The sequence below is a fragment of the Arachis ipaensis genome, chromosome B6 (genome assembly GCF_059453495.1).
Source record: "Arachis ipaensis isolate K30076 ecotype BB chromosome B6, ASM5945349v1, whole genome shotgun sequence".
Classification (NCBI taxonomy): domain Eukaryota; kingdom Viridiplantae; phylum Streptophyta; class Magnoliopsida; order Fabales; family Fabaceae; genus Arachis; species Arachis ipaensis.
The window spans coordinates 153,022,317-153,039,880 of record NC_142441.1 but is presented as its reverse complement, the minus strand read 5'-3'; the positions used below and the strand labels follow the sequence as shown (position 1 = coordinate 153,039,880).

Sequence of the window (17,564 nt, the reverse complement as noted above, 5' to 3'; positions counted from 1 at the left end):
GAAACCTAGATCCCGCCTTGTGCATGCAATAATCTATTGACTAATGACAAACTTTTAAATAGAGTTCAGATATACAACAGATTAATTTTTTATCTGTCGGACTAAAAATACCGTACGAAAAGAAAAAGACGTAATTAGTCATTAAAAATTTTTAACATGCTCAATGATAAGAGGAAAACAACTTACCACAATCCTTGTGATAAGGGAGATTAACATGATCAAGAAAAGGCCTTGGGAGATAGAGTTCCTGCACTCAGATTCTTAGATTCTCCATATCATGAACTAAATCAGTTGCTTTTTGATGATAGTACATGGGTGACAACTATTGATCCCCTTTAGGCTATGTTTGGTTGGAAGAAAAAAAAAAAAAAGAAAAAAATTAGGTGGATTTTTATTTTCTTTAGATGTGTTTGGATGGAAGGAAAATAGGAAGGAAAGAAATATTATTTTGGGCTCAGGCCTTTTTCTTTTACCCAAAAAAATGTTGCTGCCTAAATTATAAATAAAATGAATTTGAATTAGTTAAATAAGTTAGCCCAGTTATTTCGAAGTGTTACTGTGTTAGGAATTTGAATATCATTATAAAAGGAAAAAATGGTTTTCTTTTTTTATTATTTTGAATATAAATCTTAGACATCTTGTAATAGAGAGAAAATAAATGAGCCCAATCGCCTAAATATTTTGAAGTTTAATGAATCTTATTTGAATCAAACAGTTGTATAAAGATAACGTTCTTATTATAGCATTGAAATTTTTTCTTAAAAAAAGAAATAAAAAAAATATTCGAGCATTCGTTGTTTATTTGTAGGAGCCTACAGCATTGGGATTAATCAAGCATTTGCTCTAACAACTCTATTTTATTTATTATCATTTTTCAAAAAAAAAAAAGACGATTAGTGTACACGTGTTTTAATACTTGGTTAAAACTAAATATTAAAACATGAAATGAGAAGAAAATGTCACGATGAATACAACAATAATACAATGCAAGACATAATCAATGTTTATCGTGTGTTAAAAACCATTTTATTGGACGACACGTGGTCATGTTCTGGAACAACAAATCTTTGAAATTAAAAATACACGCATGAAACAAAACAAATCAACCAAAAGAACACGTCAACATAAGATCTAGTGTTTTTAGCCGAATCTCACGCTAAATCACATGATTTTGTATTTGTAGCTTTGTAGTGACACAGACTAAACACAGTGATAGAGTGAAACTTGCCATGTTTCTAGTTAATTACTCAAGACTCTTCACTTATTACTAATAGGATCTAGGATCTCACACTATTCATCCACAAACATGTACATCAATCTTATCTTAACACTCTTTCCTATCACAATTAACTTCTTTTTTATCCTAATTTCATTTTTGTTCTAACAATGTTTTTGTTTTACTCATCAGTTTGTGGCATTGCATAACAGTGTTTGTCTCCTGAGATGTTTAGAAGATCAAAGACACTGAAAAGTTAGTAGAAGGGATATTCCGATTCCGTGGTTAAATTCAGCCATGGATTCAGCTCTTGCAATCTTGAATAACACGAGTAGCATTAATCTAGTTAGCAAAGGAGTTGGAAGAAAAACGAGTTCTAGTTTCTGGGGTGAAAGTGCAAAAAAGGAGAGTTTGAATAGCAGGTTTTTCATTACTCAACCATGCAACAAGAATTTGATGAACAAAAGAAAGTTGAAGCATGGCATTGCACATGCTGTATACACACCAGATATGAATACCATGGTACATAACTTAATACAATGTGTATTATTAGATGATAAATATTAGTTCAGTGAAAATTCCTATCTGCCAAGATTTTATATTGTCAAAATCATATATATATAGTAGCATGCTTATTGATCTTATTAGTTAGATGAATGACTTCATGCATTTTATACAATGACTATCTTTGCTTTCAATTAATTGTTTTGAGATTCTATGGATATATTACCTAGTAATTGCACAAAACAATTTTGATTTTTTCAGGTATACCCTAAAGTTATTTTTCAGAATCCAAAACCAAATCCAGAAAATGTAGCTGCCATAATTTTGGGTGGTGGTGCTGGAACTCGACTCTTTCCTCTAACTAGCACAAGAGCCAAACCCGCTGTATGATCCACTTATAATGTGCCATTTTTCTTTTGGACATAATATTCAAACCTATATATTTTCATGCAGGTTCCAATTGGAGGATGTTACAGACTCATAGACATTCCTATGAGCAATTGCATCAATAGTGGCGTTAAAAAAATATATGTTCTAACACAGTACAACTCTTTCTCCCTCAATGGCCATCTCTCTCGCACTTATAATTGTGGAAATGGAGTGTTCACTGGAACTGACTTTGTGGAGGTATTTTTATACCTTATCAGTAACTTTAATAATCATCACTAAATCAATAGTTATGTAAATAGAAAAATATAATTGGATGAGAGTGTAAAATTTATTTGTACTGCACCTGAGTTAATTAAATTAAATTCCATATAGCATATGTTATGAATTTAAGGGGCATGTATAATTTTTTTGGGGACAGGTCTTGGCTGCTACTCAAACTCCTGGAGAAGCAGGAAAGGAATGGTTCCAAGGAACAGCTGATGCTGTGAGAAGATTTATATGGGTTTTTGAGGTAAGTATTTCTAATGTTGCATAACTAAGTAATAAGTCAACTTGATTGTTCTATTAAATTTTTTGTTGACATGTCATTGGTAAAAAGATCAATTTGACTTGTATTAGTATTTCTTTAAGAATCAAATTGAAGCATAAAACTTTTAAAGATTAAGTGTTTATTTGAGTACTATTAAAAAAGATATTTTTTTTTAGTATGTGTGACAAAATTTTAGTAGTAAAAATAAAAGTATTACAAAAAAAATTAAAAATTATAATTCATATATTTTTAAAATATTTTTAATATAATAAATAAATAAATAAGTATTTTTATATTATTGTATTTAAATATAATTACTAAATAAAAAGATATTTTTACATAAAATATTTAAATATAAAATTACTTTTTTTTAAAAAAATTTTTTAAAATTACTTAAAAAAAAATATTTTCGTAAAAATTCATCCAAACAAGTCCTAAATTAATTTATATGTGATTTTTTAGGATCAATTTGAATATTAATTTTAACTAATTTAGCATGGATACTTTGGATAGTGAAATTGTTAAAGAGTGTATGATTTGCCTTGCAGGATGCCAAACACAAGAACATTGAGAATGTGTTAATACTTTCTGGTGATCATCTTTGCCGGATGGACTACATGAAATTTTTGGAGGTACAAATTCAAATGAGATCACATCCATAAATCATTAATTAATTTCCTAAAGTTGACAATGATTAAAGAGGAACTACTTTTGCACCTGTAGAGACATACTGAGTCAAATGCTGATGTCACAATTGCTTGTGTACCAATGGATGAAAGGTAGCAAAATCTTTGTGACTTTATTTATTTATGATTATTTATCTCACAATTAACAATAATCTTTATTTTGTTATTATATATATTGTTGGAGTTCATCAATCATCACTAATAGTTCCCTAACAGTCGTGCATCAGATTATGAGCTGGTAAAAATTGATAGAATGGGACGGGTTAGGCAGTTTGCAGAAAAACCAAAAGGATCAGATTTGAAGGAAATGGTAATCATTTTTTTTTTTAAGAATTCGTGATTTTTTGTTTTTGGTATGTCTCCTTAGATTTTTTTTGGTAACGTAACATCTTGAATTTGTTGTTATTTATAGTTTTATTAAATTTGCAATTAAATTTTTATATTTTTTTATTAATTGGTTTCTGTACTGTTTTTAGTTTTATAATTAGGTCTATTCTAATATAAAAAATGTTAGAGTTAACTGAATATTTTTTGTAAATTAAAGGTATTTATAATTACTAATCTAATTAGATCTTTGACTGTATGTATTTTGAGAGAAATATTCTATTAATTTTAATAGTTTCGATATGAAAAGAACTTAATTACAAAATTTAAAGCAGTACATAGACCCAATTGAAAAGAAAAAAATATAAAGACTTAATTAAAAATTTGGTTAAATTACAAGTATCAACAAAATAATTAAACCTTGAATTTGAAAAAAAAATTCATGAATTTTACAGGGACAAAAATGTAATTGTTTAAAGAATATGAATTATTGCATGGCTAATCCATTGGTTCTCTCCCCTTTAATAATTGCAGCAAGTTGATCCCAACATTCTAGGATTACCTGCAAAAGAAGCAAAGGAAAATCTTTACATGGCATCCATGGGAGTTTATGTATTTAGAACTGAGATTCTGCTGAAACTACTAAGATTGAGTTGTCCTTCTTGTAATGACTTGGGATCTGAAATCATCCCAACAGCAGTGAGGGATCACAAAGTCCAAGTAAGAGAGAACTCCAATCTTTTCGAACGATTTTTTTTTTATTTATAATCATTGTTTTTAATGCTGAGTGAAAATAATGATTATTCTACGTATACAGTATACACTAAAAGTCAGTTATTCATATAAAATAGACGTTAAAATACAGAATGGAAGTGTGTAAAATAACATATGACATTTTTGTGAAACTAAAATCCTTTAGGCATAGCATTTTCTTATTAATGTTTTTTTGTTTTATTTGTATTTTGCAGTCATATTTGTTTAGAGACTATTGGGAAGATATTGGAACTATAAAGTCCTTCTATGATGCAAATATGGCCTTAACAGAACAGGTTTGTTTAGTTTTAACATAAAAACTTATGAATCTTCAAAGTTCTTGAAGTAGTAAATTAACAACAACAAAATATCATGAAAACTTGTTTTGTTGATCTTCATAATGAGCTTAATAATAATATTATTACTTAGAAAACTATGCTACTGTATGTGCTGATCATAGATTTTAATTTCTGTAGCCTCCAAAATTTGAATTCTATGATCCAAAGACACCTTTCTACACTTCCCCAAGATTCTTACCTCCCACTAAAGTACTAAAATCTAAGGTATGGAATAAGCTTGGATTACTTTCCTTTTTTTAATGGAATTTTTCATCCTTGAATGGACATGAATGCCTTTTTTTTTTAAACAGATCGTGGACGCAATTATTTCGCATGGTTGCTTTTTGAGTGAGTGTAACATTCAACGTTCAGTCGTTGGCGTCCGCTCGTGTTTGGCGTCTGGTTCAGTTCTTGAGGTAAGAAGATTATTGATTTATTGTATATTTTGCTATGATCTGTTCTTCGTATAAAAAATGATAGAGAAAATGTCATATGATTTAACATGTTTGATTAAACTGTTTAAAAAAACACATGTCTATATTTTAGCTATAACTTTTACATAAAAACGTTTTTATATGAGTTGCCACCATACTTTTATTTAAAGTGTTACTAAATTAGAAGTGTTTTTTCACTTGTGTTTGTAAACAATGTTTCTAGTAATAGAAAGCATGATCAACATAAGTTTCTAGATCCTTGAGTTTATATCCTCTTTTTCTTATGCTAAATTTTTTGTACCACATTTGATGGATGTATTTATTTGGCTTTTTTGTTAATCTAGAATACAATGATGATGGGAGCAGACTACTATGAAACTGATTCTGAAATTGAATCTCTTGTAGCACGAGGAAAGGTCCCAATTGGTGTTGGAGAGAATACCAAAATCAGGTGCCATAATAATGTTACCTTAGTTATTTAAATTAACAAAAAACACACACACACACACACACACCAATTTTGTCTCAAAATACATATCTGTGTTTTTCAATGTCTTTGTATTTTTATCTTCGGAGGATAATTAATACATTGAGCTAACTACAATACTTTCTAGTTTCTTCATTTTTAATTTCTGATGATTTCCTATTAAAACATTTTTCTTTAAAAGGAATTGCATAATCGACAAGAATGCCAGGATAGGAAGAGATGTGATTATTGCAAATTGTGATGTAAGTGTTTTTCTTAATTTGTTCTTTGCATTTTGTTTTTGTGATAATGTTCAGTTTGGTCCTTAAAATTTTCAGCATTCATTAAAATAGTCTCCAACTTATAAAAATGGTCAAATTGGTACATTAGTTTACAAATCTTGAGTCTCCATTGTGCCTAAGACTATAATATTTTATGTTAAAGACAATAGAGATTCAGAGTTTATAAATTCATGGATCAATTTAGTCATTTCTAAAATTCAGATATTATTTCGACGAGTGTTAAAAATTTTAGAGACCAAACTGAACAAAATCTCTTTAGTTTCCTATGTATACTTTGTTAATTTTTAATAAATACTCTTAATTATTGTTTAGGGTGTACAAGAAGCAGACAAGGCAGAAGAAGGATTTTACATTAGGTCAGGCATCATAGTTGTAGTGAAGAATGCAACAATTAAAGATGGAACAGTTATCTAAAAAGTCACTTCAAATAACACAATTGGAGCCTTTACTGGAAGGAGTTTATCATAATTATAGTATAATTTCTGCTGACGTATAACTAAGATTTTTTTAATGCAAGCACACATCTTTTTTCCTCTTAGATTGCTTCCATTCTTATAGAAATTAGAATAGCTGTCATTAAGAGTAATTGTACAAGGATTGAAAATGTTATTATTCCATAGCTTTAATCTTAGAAAAATTACTCCAATTACATTTATGATTTTTACCTTTCATTTCATTTCATTGAATGACGACCATATATGTCATTTTAATTTCTTAAACTATGATAAACTGAAAACAAATCATTCTTTTTGGATTGATGCATATTTCAAAATAGATGAAATATATTACATTTACATGTAAACATTTTTAAGAACTCAATAGTTTCTTAACATATGCTAAAGGGCACCAAATTCATATTAATAACACACTTCAATTTAACTATGATTAGTATATTTATACTTGATTTTTAACACAAGTTTGTTAAAAAACTATATATCATTTATAATTTTGTGATTTATATTCCCGCCATTAGTACTTTTTTCGAATCCGGTTCATCTTTTGAGATTCTTGGGCAATCAAACTAGCCGTTGAGGGGCTTTCGCTAATAACTACCTCATAACCGTCGCGAAAAGTATCCATTCCTTGGTCAAGGAGTTGCCAGAACAAGCAACCAACAGCTGCGCCGCCACCACTTGCCGACGAATAGATCTTGGAGTATACCGTGTTGTAAAATTGGTCCCTTGGTTTTGTGTTAGAACCAAAAGTTTTTGTTGAAATACCAAACTCAGCAAAGAGAACTGGCTTGTGAAGAATGTTCTGTGCATCTTGTATATGTTCATTAAGCCAATGACTTAGGAATGAGATTTGATCTTCATAACTTGAACCTGATAGCCTGCTCATGAATAATTAAACCAAATCAAAATAAGGCAAAAAAAAAATGTTAGTGAGACAAAAAAAGTTAGAACTTGTGTTATTGTAATAATTAATGAATATTAAATAAGACAAGTTTTAACTTTTTTTTTTTGTTATTAAATATTTTTATTTTTTTCTAATGTTTTCTGTTTTAAAGATTTTGCAATAGAAGATGAAAATAGAAAATAAAATACCATTGGTCAGGGTACGAGTGAACCGTTGCAAAATCAATTTCAAGGATTTGATTATTTGCTATGAAATCTGTTCCTGCTTGGAAGCTTGGGTTAGTCTCTTGCTTTGATTGCCCATAAAAACCTTCAAGACCAGCTTCAAGCAAGTGATTTCCATCTATGGATTTCACATAAGATGCCATCTCTTCAATCCAACCCTGTCAAAAGGTATAAACAACCTCAATTATTTTACCCTTATTCATCTCTAAAGTCAAAATTAATTGTATGTAATAAATCAGAGTTTTGGATACATAGCTAGTCCAAACTTAGGTTTAATATTATTACATAATTAGGTGAAGTTTTGATATTGAAAGGCGTCAAGATTAAATCAAACTACAATTACCAAAAAAAAATTCAATTGTGTTTTATGTCTATAAAAAATATTCACCCAACTAACTATATGCTTTTGTGAAAATTGAGGTTAAAGAGCTGACCCAAATAATAATAGCCGTGGGACATAGAGCTGCTATTTTGACTCTGTTTTGCATTATATATATTAACTGCAAACCTAACTTGGCTAAAAGTCTACAAAGATATTTAATTGTTTATATAATCACACGTAACAAGGACAGCTTATTATAGAGAATATATATAATAAAGAAGTAGTTTTTAAAGAGCAAGAATGGGAATTTTTTTTTTTTTAATAAAAAGGCCAGCGGAAATGAAAAATGTAATTTAGATATAACATGTCCAAAAACTACACAAGCTCCGAATAAAACATTCTCAACATTTTGGGCCAGGAAAATGGAATTATAAGGAAACAAAATTTTTCACAAACAAAAATGAAAACGGTTAATTATTACCTGAACTGTCTTTCCAGATTGATCTGAATTGCATCTAATTTCATTCATGAGCTCCCAAGCCATTATAGTTGGATCATCTTTGTAAGCAATTCCAGTGATGCTATTATGTCTAGTAAGTACACTCTGTAAATTCAATACCAAAAAAAAAAAAAAGTACACTCTGTAAAAAATAAAATTCAAAATAGTATGCCAATTATATGAGGATTTATCACAGTACCTACCACCATTAAAAAACGTTACCAATTATTTTTTTCAAGTTATGAAACATTACTCAAATAAATATTTAAGCTTAGAGCAACTTCAACCAAAATAATATTTTTTTTAAGAAAAAAGTAAAATTTCTTCTACCTTTTGGCCAGCTAGAGCAAATTTTGAAAGCAGGATCTTTGGGATAGCAAAATGTCCTTTAAATGGAGAAGAGCTTACAAAGACAAATTAGTCTATAATAAAATAAATAGACAAATTAATCATTTATCTTTTAAAATTTTAAGATAATTTAATTCTTTAACTATGCTATTCTTTAGAAAATAAAATTAAAGATCACTTTGCCACTTTTTTAAAAATGTCAGAAACTAGTATTCTAAAAAATAAGAACCAATTTATTAATTTCTTTTGTTAAACTAATGTATCCTAAAAAAAAAAAGTTGTTAATGACATGTTTGGATAAAGAAAAAAAAAAGTATACACCAAAAAAGTTGAAAAAGCAAAGCTTTATTACCTTAATGTGGTTTTTATAGTATCCCTTGACAACAGGGTTTGTGTAGAAATCATCTTCAGAATTTATGGATTGGCCCTGACTCCTTCCCCATTCAACATATTGTTTCTTCCCTCCCATGTCCTCATAATTATTTACCAAACTCAACACAAGCTTCAACCCATATTTTTTCGCTTCTGATATTACAAAATCCAACCCCTTTCCATCCAAACAAAAATTAAACCACACACATCATTTCCCATATCAAACTCTAATAAATGAATGCACCAAAAAAAAGACCATAAAGAATACTTCATATCAATTTAATGATCCATCAGATTAGGTGAAACCTTAAAAATAATAATAATTTAAGAAAACTACTTTTATATGCTCAGTCTGCAAAAATAAGTAAACTTTGATATTTTTAGAAAATGAGAATCATTTATAGTTGAACGATCAACACGGCTCAAATTAGATAATAGCAGTTTTTATTGGATTTATTAGTGGCAGTTTCAACGGCCGCTAAATAGTTCCGCAGCTAACAAGGTCATAAGAAGTGCTGCTGAACGAGTTAGCGGCGGTTTTTGAAACCGTTACCAAAGAAAAAGAAAAAAAAAGGGAGTATCAAGATTAAAGATGAAGGGATTGAAGACTAACTTGGAACATGTCTTCATTGTAGGATCCAGGAGAGTATTGAAGAGGTTTATAGCCACCATCACTGAAAGCCCAAGTTCTTGCAATGTTAAGTCCAAGGCTTGAAGCATCTTGAAATGCTGAAGACACTTTGTTTCTTTGAGAAGGTTCAGATGCTTCAAACATTAGCCAATATGCATTGAAACCATTTGCATAATAAGGGTTTCCATTCAACACAAGCTGAATCCCTCTTGCTTTCACAAAACCATCATTATTGTTATCTGCTTCTACTATGAGTATCATCATGATGCATACAATAATTGAAAATGGCATAAAGAACAACCTATGCTTCATTATTTTGCTTTCAAATGTTTCTTCTTATGATCTTTGATTTCTCTCTCTTTCTGCAATGTAAGATTGTTAACTTCAAAATATGCAATCTCTAAGTACTTTATATGTATAGTACGTGTATTTGTGTTGATTTGAAGGGAAAAAATGTATGAAGGAAAAAAAAAAAGCCAAAAGCTAAATATAGAGTTATAACTAACCATAGGTTAATTAATTATAGAATAATTTGGATTGATCGAGTGGTCAATTCACTAACTTATTTACTTAAGCAAATGTCATAAGTTTGAATTCTGCCTTATGTATGCAATAATCTATTGGTCAACAACAAAATCTTAAATGAAACTCCGATCCGTGAAGAATAAATCTTTGACTTGTCGGACTAAAAAATATTGCGAGAAAGAAAAAAAAAAGTTATATATGAACTAATAAATTAACATAAATCTTTTACCACTAAATTAATTCCATGGCATAAGCCAAATGTATTTAGTAATTATAATTAGATGTTTGTACAAAGTTTATTATATTAATATTTCATATAAATTAATTAAGATATTATCTTAACATATTAACATAATAATGCTTTTTCTTTTTTTTTTCTTTTTTTTTTTCAAAATGCCAAAATAAGCTAGAAGTGGTATTGGTAATGCAATTGGAGTTGGCTCAAAAGGGTAGAAAGATGTCCAACTCTGAAATAGGGTGGAGCCATGGGGTTAATGGATGGAAATTGATTTGTATAGAAGAATCAGAAACTCACGAGTCACGGTCACACAGTATTTCATTAGGGGCCAAAATCTATCACCTTTTTAGGTGTGATGAATAACCAGAACCAAGGAAAAAGTTATGGTTAAAATAATCAGAAATAATTTGGACAGAAAAATAATGATAGAAATGTTTTTAATTTCAACCTAAATATTAGATTTTTTACTAGATACTATGTATTTTGGAGCGAATAGAAAAATAGAAAATACAATAATACTTTTTTGTTTAATAAAAAACTTTAAAAATGAATTATATTTTAAAAAATTATGTGTCCTGTATAAAGGGTTGAACCCTTGAACTTGATGAACCATATATTAAGATAATTCAACGGTACAAATTTTAATATAGAGAATAGAATTTTATTATAATTTAAATGTATTAAATAATTAAATTCAACTCGGTTTATCTCCCTTATTGAAAATTTTCCTCACTGATGAGACCAAATGCAGACACAACAAGTAAAATCAAAATCAAAAAGCAATCAAAGAACAAGCAAGCAAAATAATGCTAATGGTCAACATTAAATCAATGATGTAAACCACACGACATTAATATATATCTTCACCTACTTTACGATTTAGTTCATTTCTGATGCTGCTTATTGTATAAGAATTTAATTACTAGTGCTTTTGCACAATTAAGATCAGGTCATAACTGATAACAATTACATGCATAGCATTTGTATACATTACTCCTCTTGTTTGATGAATTCAACATATTCTTACCATAATGTTCAATCATCACCAATAATCAAAAAGAAGAAAACGATTGAAATGCACACGAAACCTTACTTTAACAGATGTAATTAAAACAACTCGATATTATTAGAGTTTAGTTTTAAAACATTAAGAATGTAAAATATTTTATACAATCGTTTAATTATATATATTTTTTAAATAATAATTTATATAATCTATATAAAAAATAATTATTTTTATTAATATATTGTTATGTATAAAAATTAAATTTTCAAAGCAAACGATGATGATATAAGATAAGTTAAGTCTTTTACTTTGGCCAGTGAATCAGTGAATAATAATGAATGAATTGCATATATTTTATATATGTCCGTAGTTTATATAAATTAAAGCAGGTGAGAAGATTATGTATTTGTTTTATTGTTTGGGAGTTATTAAATTGATAAAAAAAATATTTTTTTAATAAATTTTTTTTTTTAGTGTATTTGACAAATTTCTAATAGTGAAAATAAAAATACGAGAAAATAAAAAAAATTCTTTCTTTTAGAAGTTACAATTTATATTTTTTTAAAATATCTTTTTTTTTTAAATAATATTTTTCACATAATAAATAAACAAAGAAATACTTTTATCTTATTTTATCCAAACATAATTAATAAATAAAAATTTTTTTTATATTAGACATTTAAACATAAAATTATTTTTACTTTTATAAAAAAAAATTTTAAAAATCGTTAAAAAAAGATCTTTTCAAAAAATAACCTACAAACAAGCCCTATATCCACCGAATAAAACTTATAGGGCAGAGGCAGTGCATATGAATATGATTTTCAATCCACCAGCCAATTTTAAGTATTGCCTTGCACCGTGCATTTCTTCATTTTTTGGGTCACTTCACAAATCAATAATAATAATAATAATAATAATAATAATAATAATAATAATAATAATAATAATAATAATAATAATAATAATAATAATAATAATAATTCAGAAGCTTTCATTATTGTTGTTCACCAGATTATAACATTACATGCAATTTCGGGGATCAAAGCTCACATGTGATGCTAGGAAAGTGTCTTCATCTCTGCAATCTGCACAGATTCTTTGAACAGAGAAGTCATCATATGTTCCTGCATGGTATGACATTATTTTTTAAAAACACTTAAGATGATAAAAATAGATAATATGAATGTTTATATTTTTAACACGTTTTTTTAAATATTTTTTTTTGTTTAATTATTTGCATAAATTTTTTTATTTATTTTATGTTATTTTTTTCTTTTAAAATTTTAAACTTTTTAAATATAAAATTCTGGTATCATATTGTAATGTTACTATTTTTAAAAATTTAAGTTAATAAAAAAAGCAACATAACTATTTATATTTTTAAAACAAGAGCCTATTTTGAGTTTATTTATTTTTTACATAGACATTTTTATTTTATTTATTTATTTTATATTTTTTTTTTAGAATTTATCAAAGATAAAATTTTAAATATTTTAGATATAATGTTCTAATATCATATTATAATATTATTTTTCCTAAAAAAATTAAGCTGATAAAAGTAACACAAGTGTTTATATTTCTAATAGTGCTATTAAAAAATTAAAAGCAAATAAATAAATCACCTAATGACTTAACCAAAAGGCCTAACATAAATGATACTTATTACTTGGCCGAGTATTTTTTTTCTAGTTAAATGTTTCAATTTTCTAGCATTGTAAAATTTAGATGTGCTAAAATTAGAGCTATCTAGATGTAGAAGATTGCGATTATGCAGGAAAAAAGATTTGAATTTATTGTTGTTGAAACTAACTCAATTCAAACTTTAATTTTTAATTCGTTAGTGGCAACTTTTTTTTAAATACACAAGAGCTAAATAAAATTGGAAGTCACTTAGATAAAGACGTTTAAAATATCTTTTTTTAAATATGTTTTTTAATAATTAAAATTTAATACATATAACTTATTAAATTGTGTTATTTTTGTCAAAATTAGATTAGACAAATTGATTTGACAAAAAAATTGATGAACTAAATTTTGAACCGTTCTAAATTAATATTTTTTAATAGAAAATAACTACAATATGCTTATTATAGACAATAACAAAATATTCTTGATCTTGCCTGGAAAATAGATCGGCTTTCACTCCTTGAAATCAGCCGAGCTATGTGCTACAAGGTTGGACGTCTGTCCCTTCAGGGTCCGAGCTTCTGATGTTCGTTGTAGAGTATAAGAACGTGAGCAATGCAGAGGAGGTGGAGTGTACCTGCAAGGGCACTCCGATGCTTAAGTCAGTAATGGTGTCAAGTTCGGAATAATCAAAAGATACTTTACCTTCTCTTTTATAGACATTTACTCGTCCGTTGCATCTTTAGATGACTATTTGTCCGTTTCTGATGATTGGTTTGGTAACCGACTTTATTCTTACCGTTTGAGACGTCGGTTATAATAATATTGATTTTGCCGAGTTATAGCTCATAAGGGCCGAATAATAACGGCAGATGACGAGTTATGATGATGACTGGTTATGAGGCCGAGTTATGATTTGTATTAATGGTGACCATATCACAGCCCCCAAGCTTAGCCTGAGGAGGATTTAATGAAGCAGGTTGAGCTTTATTTTTGATGAGTTATAACTCGGCTTGTGTGGGTTAGTGGATGAGCCCCCAAATCAACTTACTTCATTAAAAGATGGTTAAGCGTTTTGAATTTTCGGTACGTGGGGAGTCGTGTCCGTTATTTTCTGAGGAAAGAGAAAGAATAATGGTTGCATTGAAGTTTGCTGATTCCCAATGTTGGGTTTACTGTTTGATGTGGCTTTGGGAGTGGGGGTTATTATTTGGAACTTTCTGTCCCTTTAATTGCTTGAATCCCTTCAGATCTCTCGTTTGTCTTTGTTTGCTGTTTGTTATATGCTTGCTTCTTTGAAGAATGAGCAAGAGAGGTATGAGTCTTCTTTTCTGGTTCTGATCCATATCTGCGTTTTCTTTTTTCTTTCTTCTTTCTGCTACTGTCTTTGACTCTAATGGGTTTTGAGAAAGAGAAAAAGGATAAGGTGGATTGGTCCTATGATTGGGTGGGGGAAGATGTTAAGTCACGGATTTCACTGTTTTCTGATGATGCGGCGGTGAAGGAGGTGGATGTGAATAGAATAGTGAGGGCGGGTTCTGGGGTGAAGGTGGAATTGTTACCATGTAGTGTAAATGATAGGATTTATCACCGAGAGTTGGGGTTTGGGTTCTTCTACATGCACAGTTGTGTGCTTGAAGAGTTGCGGGTTAGGCTTCCATTTACTGAGTTTGAGTGTCAGATTCTTAAGCAGCTCAATTGTGCTCCTTCACAGCTTCATCCTAATGGGTGGGCTTTCCTGAGATCCTTTGAAGTTTTAATGGAATATCTAGAGGAAGTGCCGTCTGTGGATTTATTCTTTTCTTTATTTCAAGCTAAGGGGGTTTGGAAGGGGGGTGGGTGAACTTCAATAGTACTCCCAGATTTGGGATTTTCAAACTTTACAAGTCTTCTTTTAAAGACTTCAAGGAGATGTATTTTAAGGTTAGGAGTCCAGAGGAGGATTTCCCGTTTTTTATTGATGAAAATCTTGCTGAGAAATTTCCTCTCTTTTGGTGCTCGGAGCCGCAAAATATACTCGGCCCGGAGGTGATTTCGCCGAGGAATGAGTGTCTGATAGAGTTTTTGGTGGAGAATGTTGATCGGAAAAATTTGATATTGATGTATGAGTTGCTGAAGTGGGAGGATGATAAAATTGCTGTTGTAGAATATTTAGGTGAGTTTTTGCAGTAATGTCCGTCCCCATTTTTGTTTTCTGAGAACTCTGACACCAATTTGTTGTTGTAGGTGGAAAGTATCTAGGTGTTTCTGCTGCATCTTTGAGAACGCGGTTCAAGAATAAGAATCTTGAGAAGGAGGTATCGTCGTCAAATGCCGAGAAGGTTGTTGCGACTGGCGAGGTTTCGCAGCCTCGTCAAGGGCGGAGGAAGGTGATTGTGAAGAAGAGAAAGAAATCCGACCTTATGGAGCTATCAGATGATTCTGATGAAAAAGAGTTAGCTGTCCCTCTGGAAGAGATACAGGCCTTTATGGGAAATCAAAAGAGGCTTCACGAAGTGTCTGAGGAGAGCGAGGCATTTTCGGTGTGGGGAAAAGAGTATCTGTACATGGCTGTGGTGGACGAGTATTGCCAATCGTCTGCTGATGTGACTCTTGCCAAGGAGGTTGGGGATGTGGCCATTGGTCAATATATGCAGGTAATAAGTTACTGATTTTACCTTATTTTTCCTTCGGTAATCTTATGAGTTTATTTTGCTTTCTAGGTTGTTGGGTTGCGCCTTGCAAGTCTTGGGCGAAGTCAGGAGTTGAAATATAAGGGAGTTGCTTCTGAAAAGGCGGAGGTGTCTGTTTTGAAGGAGGAGTTGGTTAAGTGTAAGAGTCTTGCTGCTGAGCTTCAAGCTCGTTTGACTGTGACTGAGAAGTTGTTGAAAGAGACTAAGGAGAGCTATTCTAAAGATGTTGAGGATTTGAAGAAAAAGGAAAGCGATTTGGTGAACGTGCAAAGTCGTCTGATTGAGGTGACTGCTCAGTTTAAAGATATGGAGAAGAAAAAGGCGGATGAGATTTTGGATTCATTTGTTGAAGGTTTTGAAAGGGCAAGGTTGCAGGTTAAATTTCTGGTTCCTGAAGCCGATATTTCTGGCATGGATCCTGGGAAGATAGTTCGAGATGGTCAGCTTATTGAAGATGATGGGGACGCAGAGGATGGGGCTGACAACGTTTAGAAAAAGTTCCTTTTGAACTTATTTTGTATAAGTTTAATTTGAAAGTGTTTTGTAAGTTGATAACAGTATGGCTCCTGTTTTTTGAACTTTTGTTAGATTGACTTGTATGAATGTTGAATTTGGTGCTTTTTATGAAAGCTGTTTGTGACTGTTCGGAAATTTTTCCGAGTTTATTGGTTTTTCTGGTTTGAGTGTGTTATTTGATTTGTAGCTTAGACGAGTAGTGGTATTTGTCAGAGCTATATGGATAGATTGATAAGATCAATTTGATAGAGTAGCAAAGATAAGACATTAGTCGTCTCATTTATATTTGAACCTTTTACATACAAAGGTGCAGGTAGGCTAGCCTCGTTAAAACCTCTCCAAGCAAAACCCTTAGGGATAAAATCTTGGTAGTAGGAAAAAGAGTACAAGCCTGTCCCTGTCTTTTTTAACTATAAAATTTCTTTAAGGAAGACACGTTCCATGTATTAGGCAAGATTTTGCCATCTAGTGACTCTAGTTTGTATGCTCCTTGGCCGAGTGCTTTGGATACTCGGTACGGGCCATCCCAATTGGCTGCGAGTTTTTCATGTGTTGGTGGTTTCCGAGCAGTTTTTGTTTTGCGGAGGACTAAATCTCCTGTGACGAAGGATCTGTTTCTGACCGTCTTGTTGTATTGTCGAGCTATTGCTTGCTGCGCTGCGCGCTGCCTCAATGTGGCGATTTCTCTGACTTCTTCGATGACGTCGAGCTCGGATCTCCGAGCTTCCTCTTGATTGTTGATATAAGTTCGGATAGAGTTCTGGGAGATCTCCAGTGGTATCATGGCCTCTGAGCCATATACCAATCGGAACGGCGTCTCCTTTGTTGATGTTTGTGGAGTGGTGTTGTATCCCCAAAGGACTTCAGGTATTAGCTCGGCCCAGAGTCCTTTGGCGTCATCAAGTTTCTTCTTTAGTGCATGTAAGATGACCTTGTTTGTGGCCTCAGCTAGTCCGTTCGTTTGAGGATGTTCAACAGAGGCGAAATGTTGCTTTATTTTTAGATTCTGCAAAAAAGTTTGGAATTTCTGATCGGCGAACTGGCGACCGTTGTCAGTTGTAATATGCTTAGGTATGCCGAAACGGCAAATAATGTTTTTCCAAACAAATGTAATCATTTGTTGTGATTTTATTTTCGCTAAAGGTTGGGCCTCTACCCATTTGGAGAAATAGTCAATGCCGACAATAAGAAATTTTACCTGGCCCGGTGCCGTAGGGAATGGCCCGAGTATATCTAGACCCCATTGGTTAAATGGCCAACTAATGTCCGAGTGATGTAACT

The 17,564-nt window shown here is 30.8% G+C and overlaps 2 protein-coding genes across 2 annotated transcripts; one reads left to right on the top strand and one right to left on the bottom strand.

Annotated features, from left to right (window-relative positions):
- The first annotated feature begins 1,413 nt into the window (after positions 1 to 1,413).
- LOC107647826 (glucose-1-phosphate adenylyltransferase large subunit 1-like) lies at positions 1,414 to 6,550 on the top strand. The gene is made up of 14 exons (XM_016351872.3): positions 1,414 to 1,738; positions 1,982 to 2,104; positions 2,174 to 2,347; positions 2,529 to 2,621; positions 3,188 to 3,271; positions 3,363 to 3,418; positions 3,542 to 3,635; positions 4,184 to 4,369; positions 4,618 to 4,698; positions 4,879 to 4,965; positions 5,052 to 5,156; positions 5,519 to 5,625; positions 5,843 to 5,903; positions 6,255 to 6,550. The coding sequence occupies exons 1-14, from the start codon at positions 1,514 to 1,516 to the stop codon at positions 6,354 to 6,356; spliced, it is 1,578 nt and encodes a 525-aa protein (XP_016207358.1). The 5' UTR covers positions 1,414 to 1,513; the 3' UTR covers positions 6,357 to 6,550.
- A 117-nt stretch (positions 6,551 to 6,667) lies between these two features.
- Positions 6,668 to 10,156, bottom strand: LOC107648589 (mannan endo-1,4-beta-mannosidase 7-like). The gene is made up of 5 exons (XM_016352399.3): positions 9,680 to 10,156; positions 9,047 to 9,241; positions 8,329 to 8,451; positions 7,490 to 7,683; positions 6,668 to 7,275 (listed from the first exon to the last, which is right to left on the bottom strand). Exons 1-5 carry the CDS (start codon positions 10,007 to 10,009, stop codon positions 6,912 to 6,914), a joined length of 1,206 nt encoding a protein of 401 aa, XP_016207885.2. The 5' UTR covers positions 10,010 to 10,156; the 3' UTR covers positions 6,668 to 6,911.
- Between the last annotated feature and the right edge of the window lie 7,408 nt (positions 10,157 to 17,564).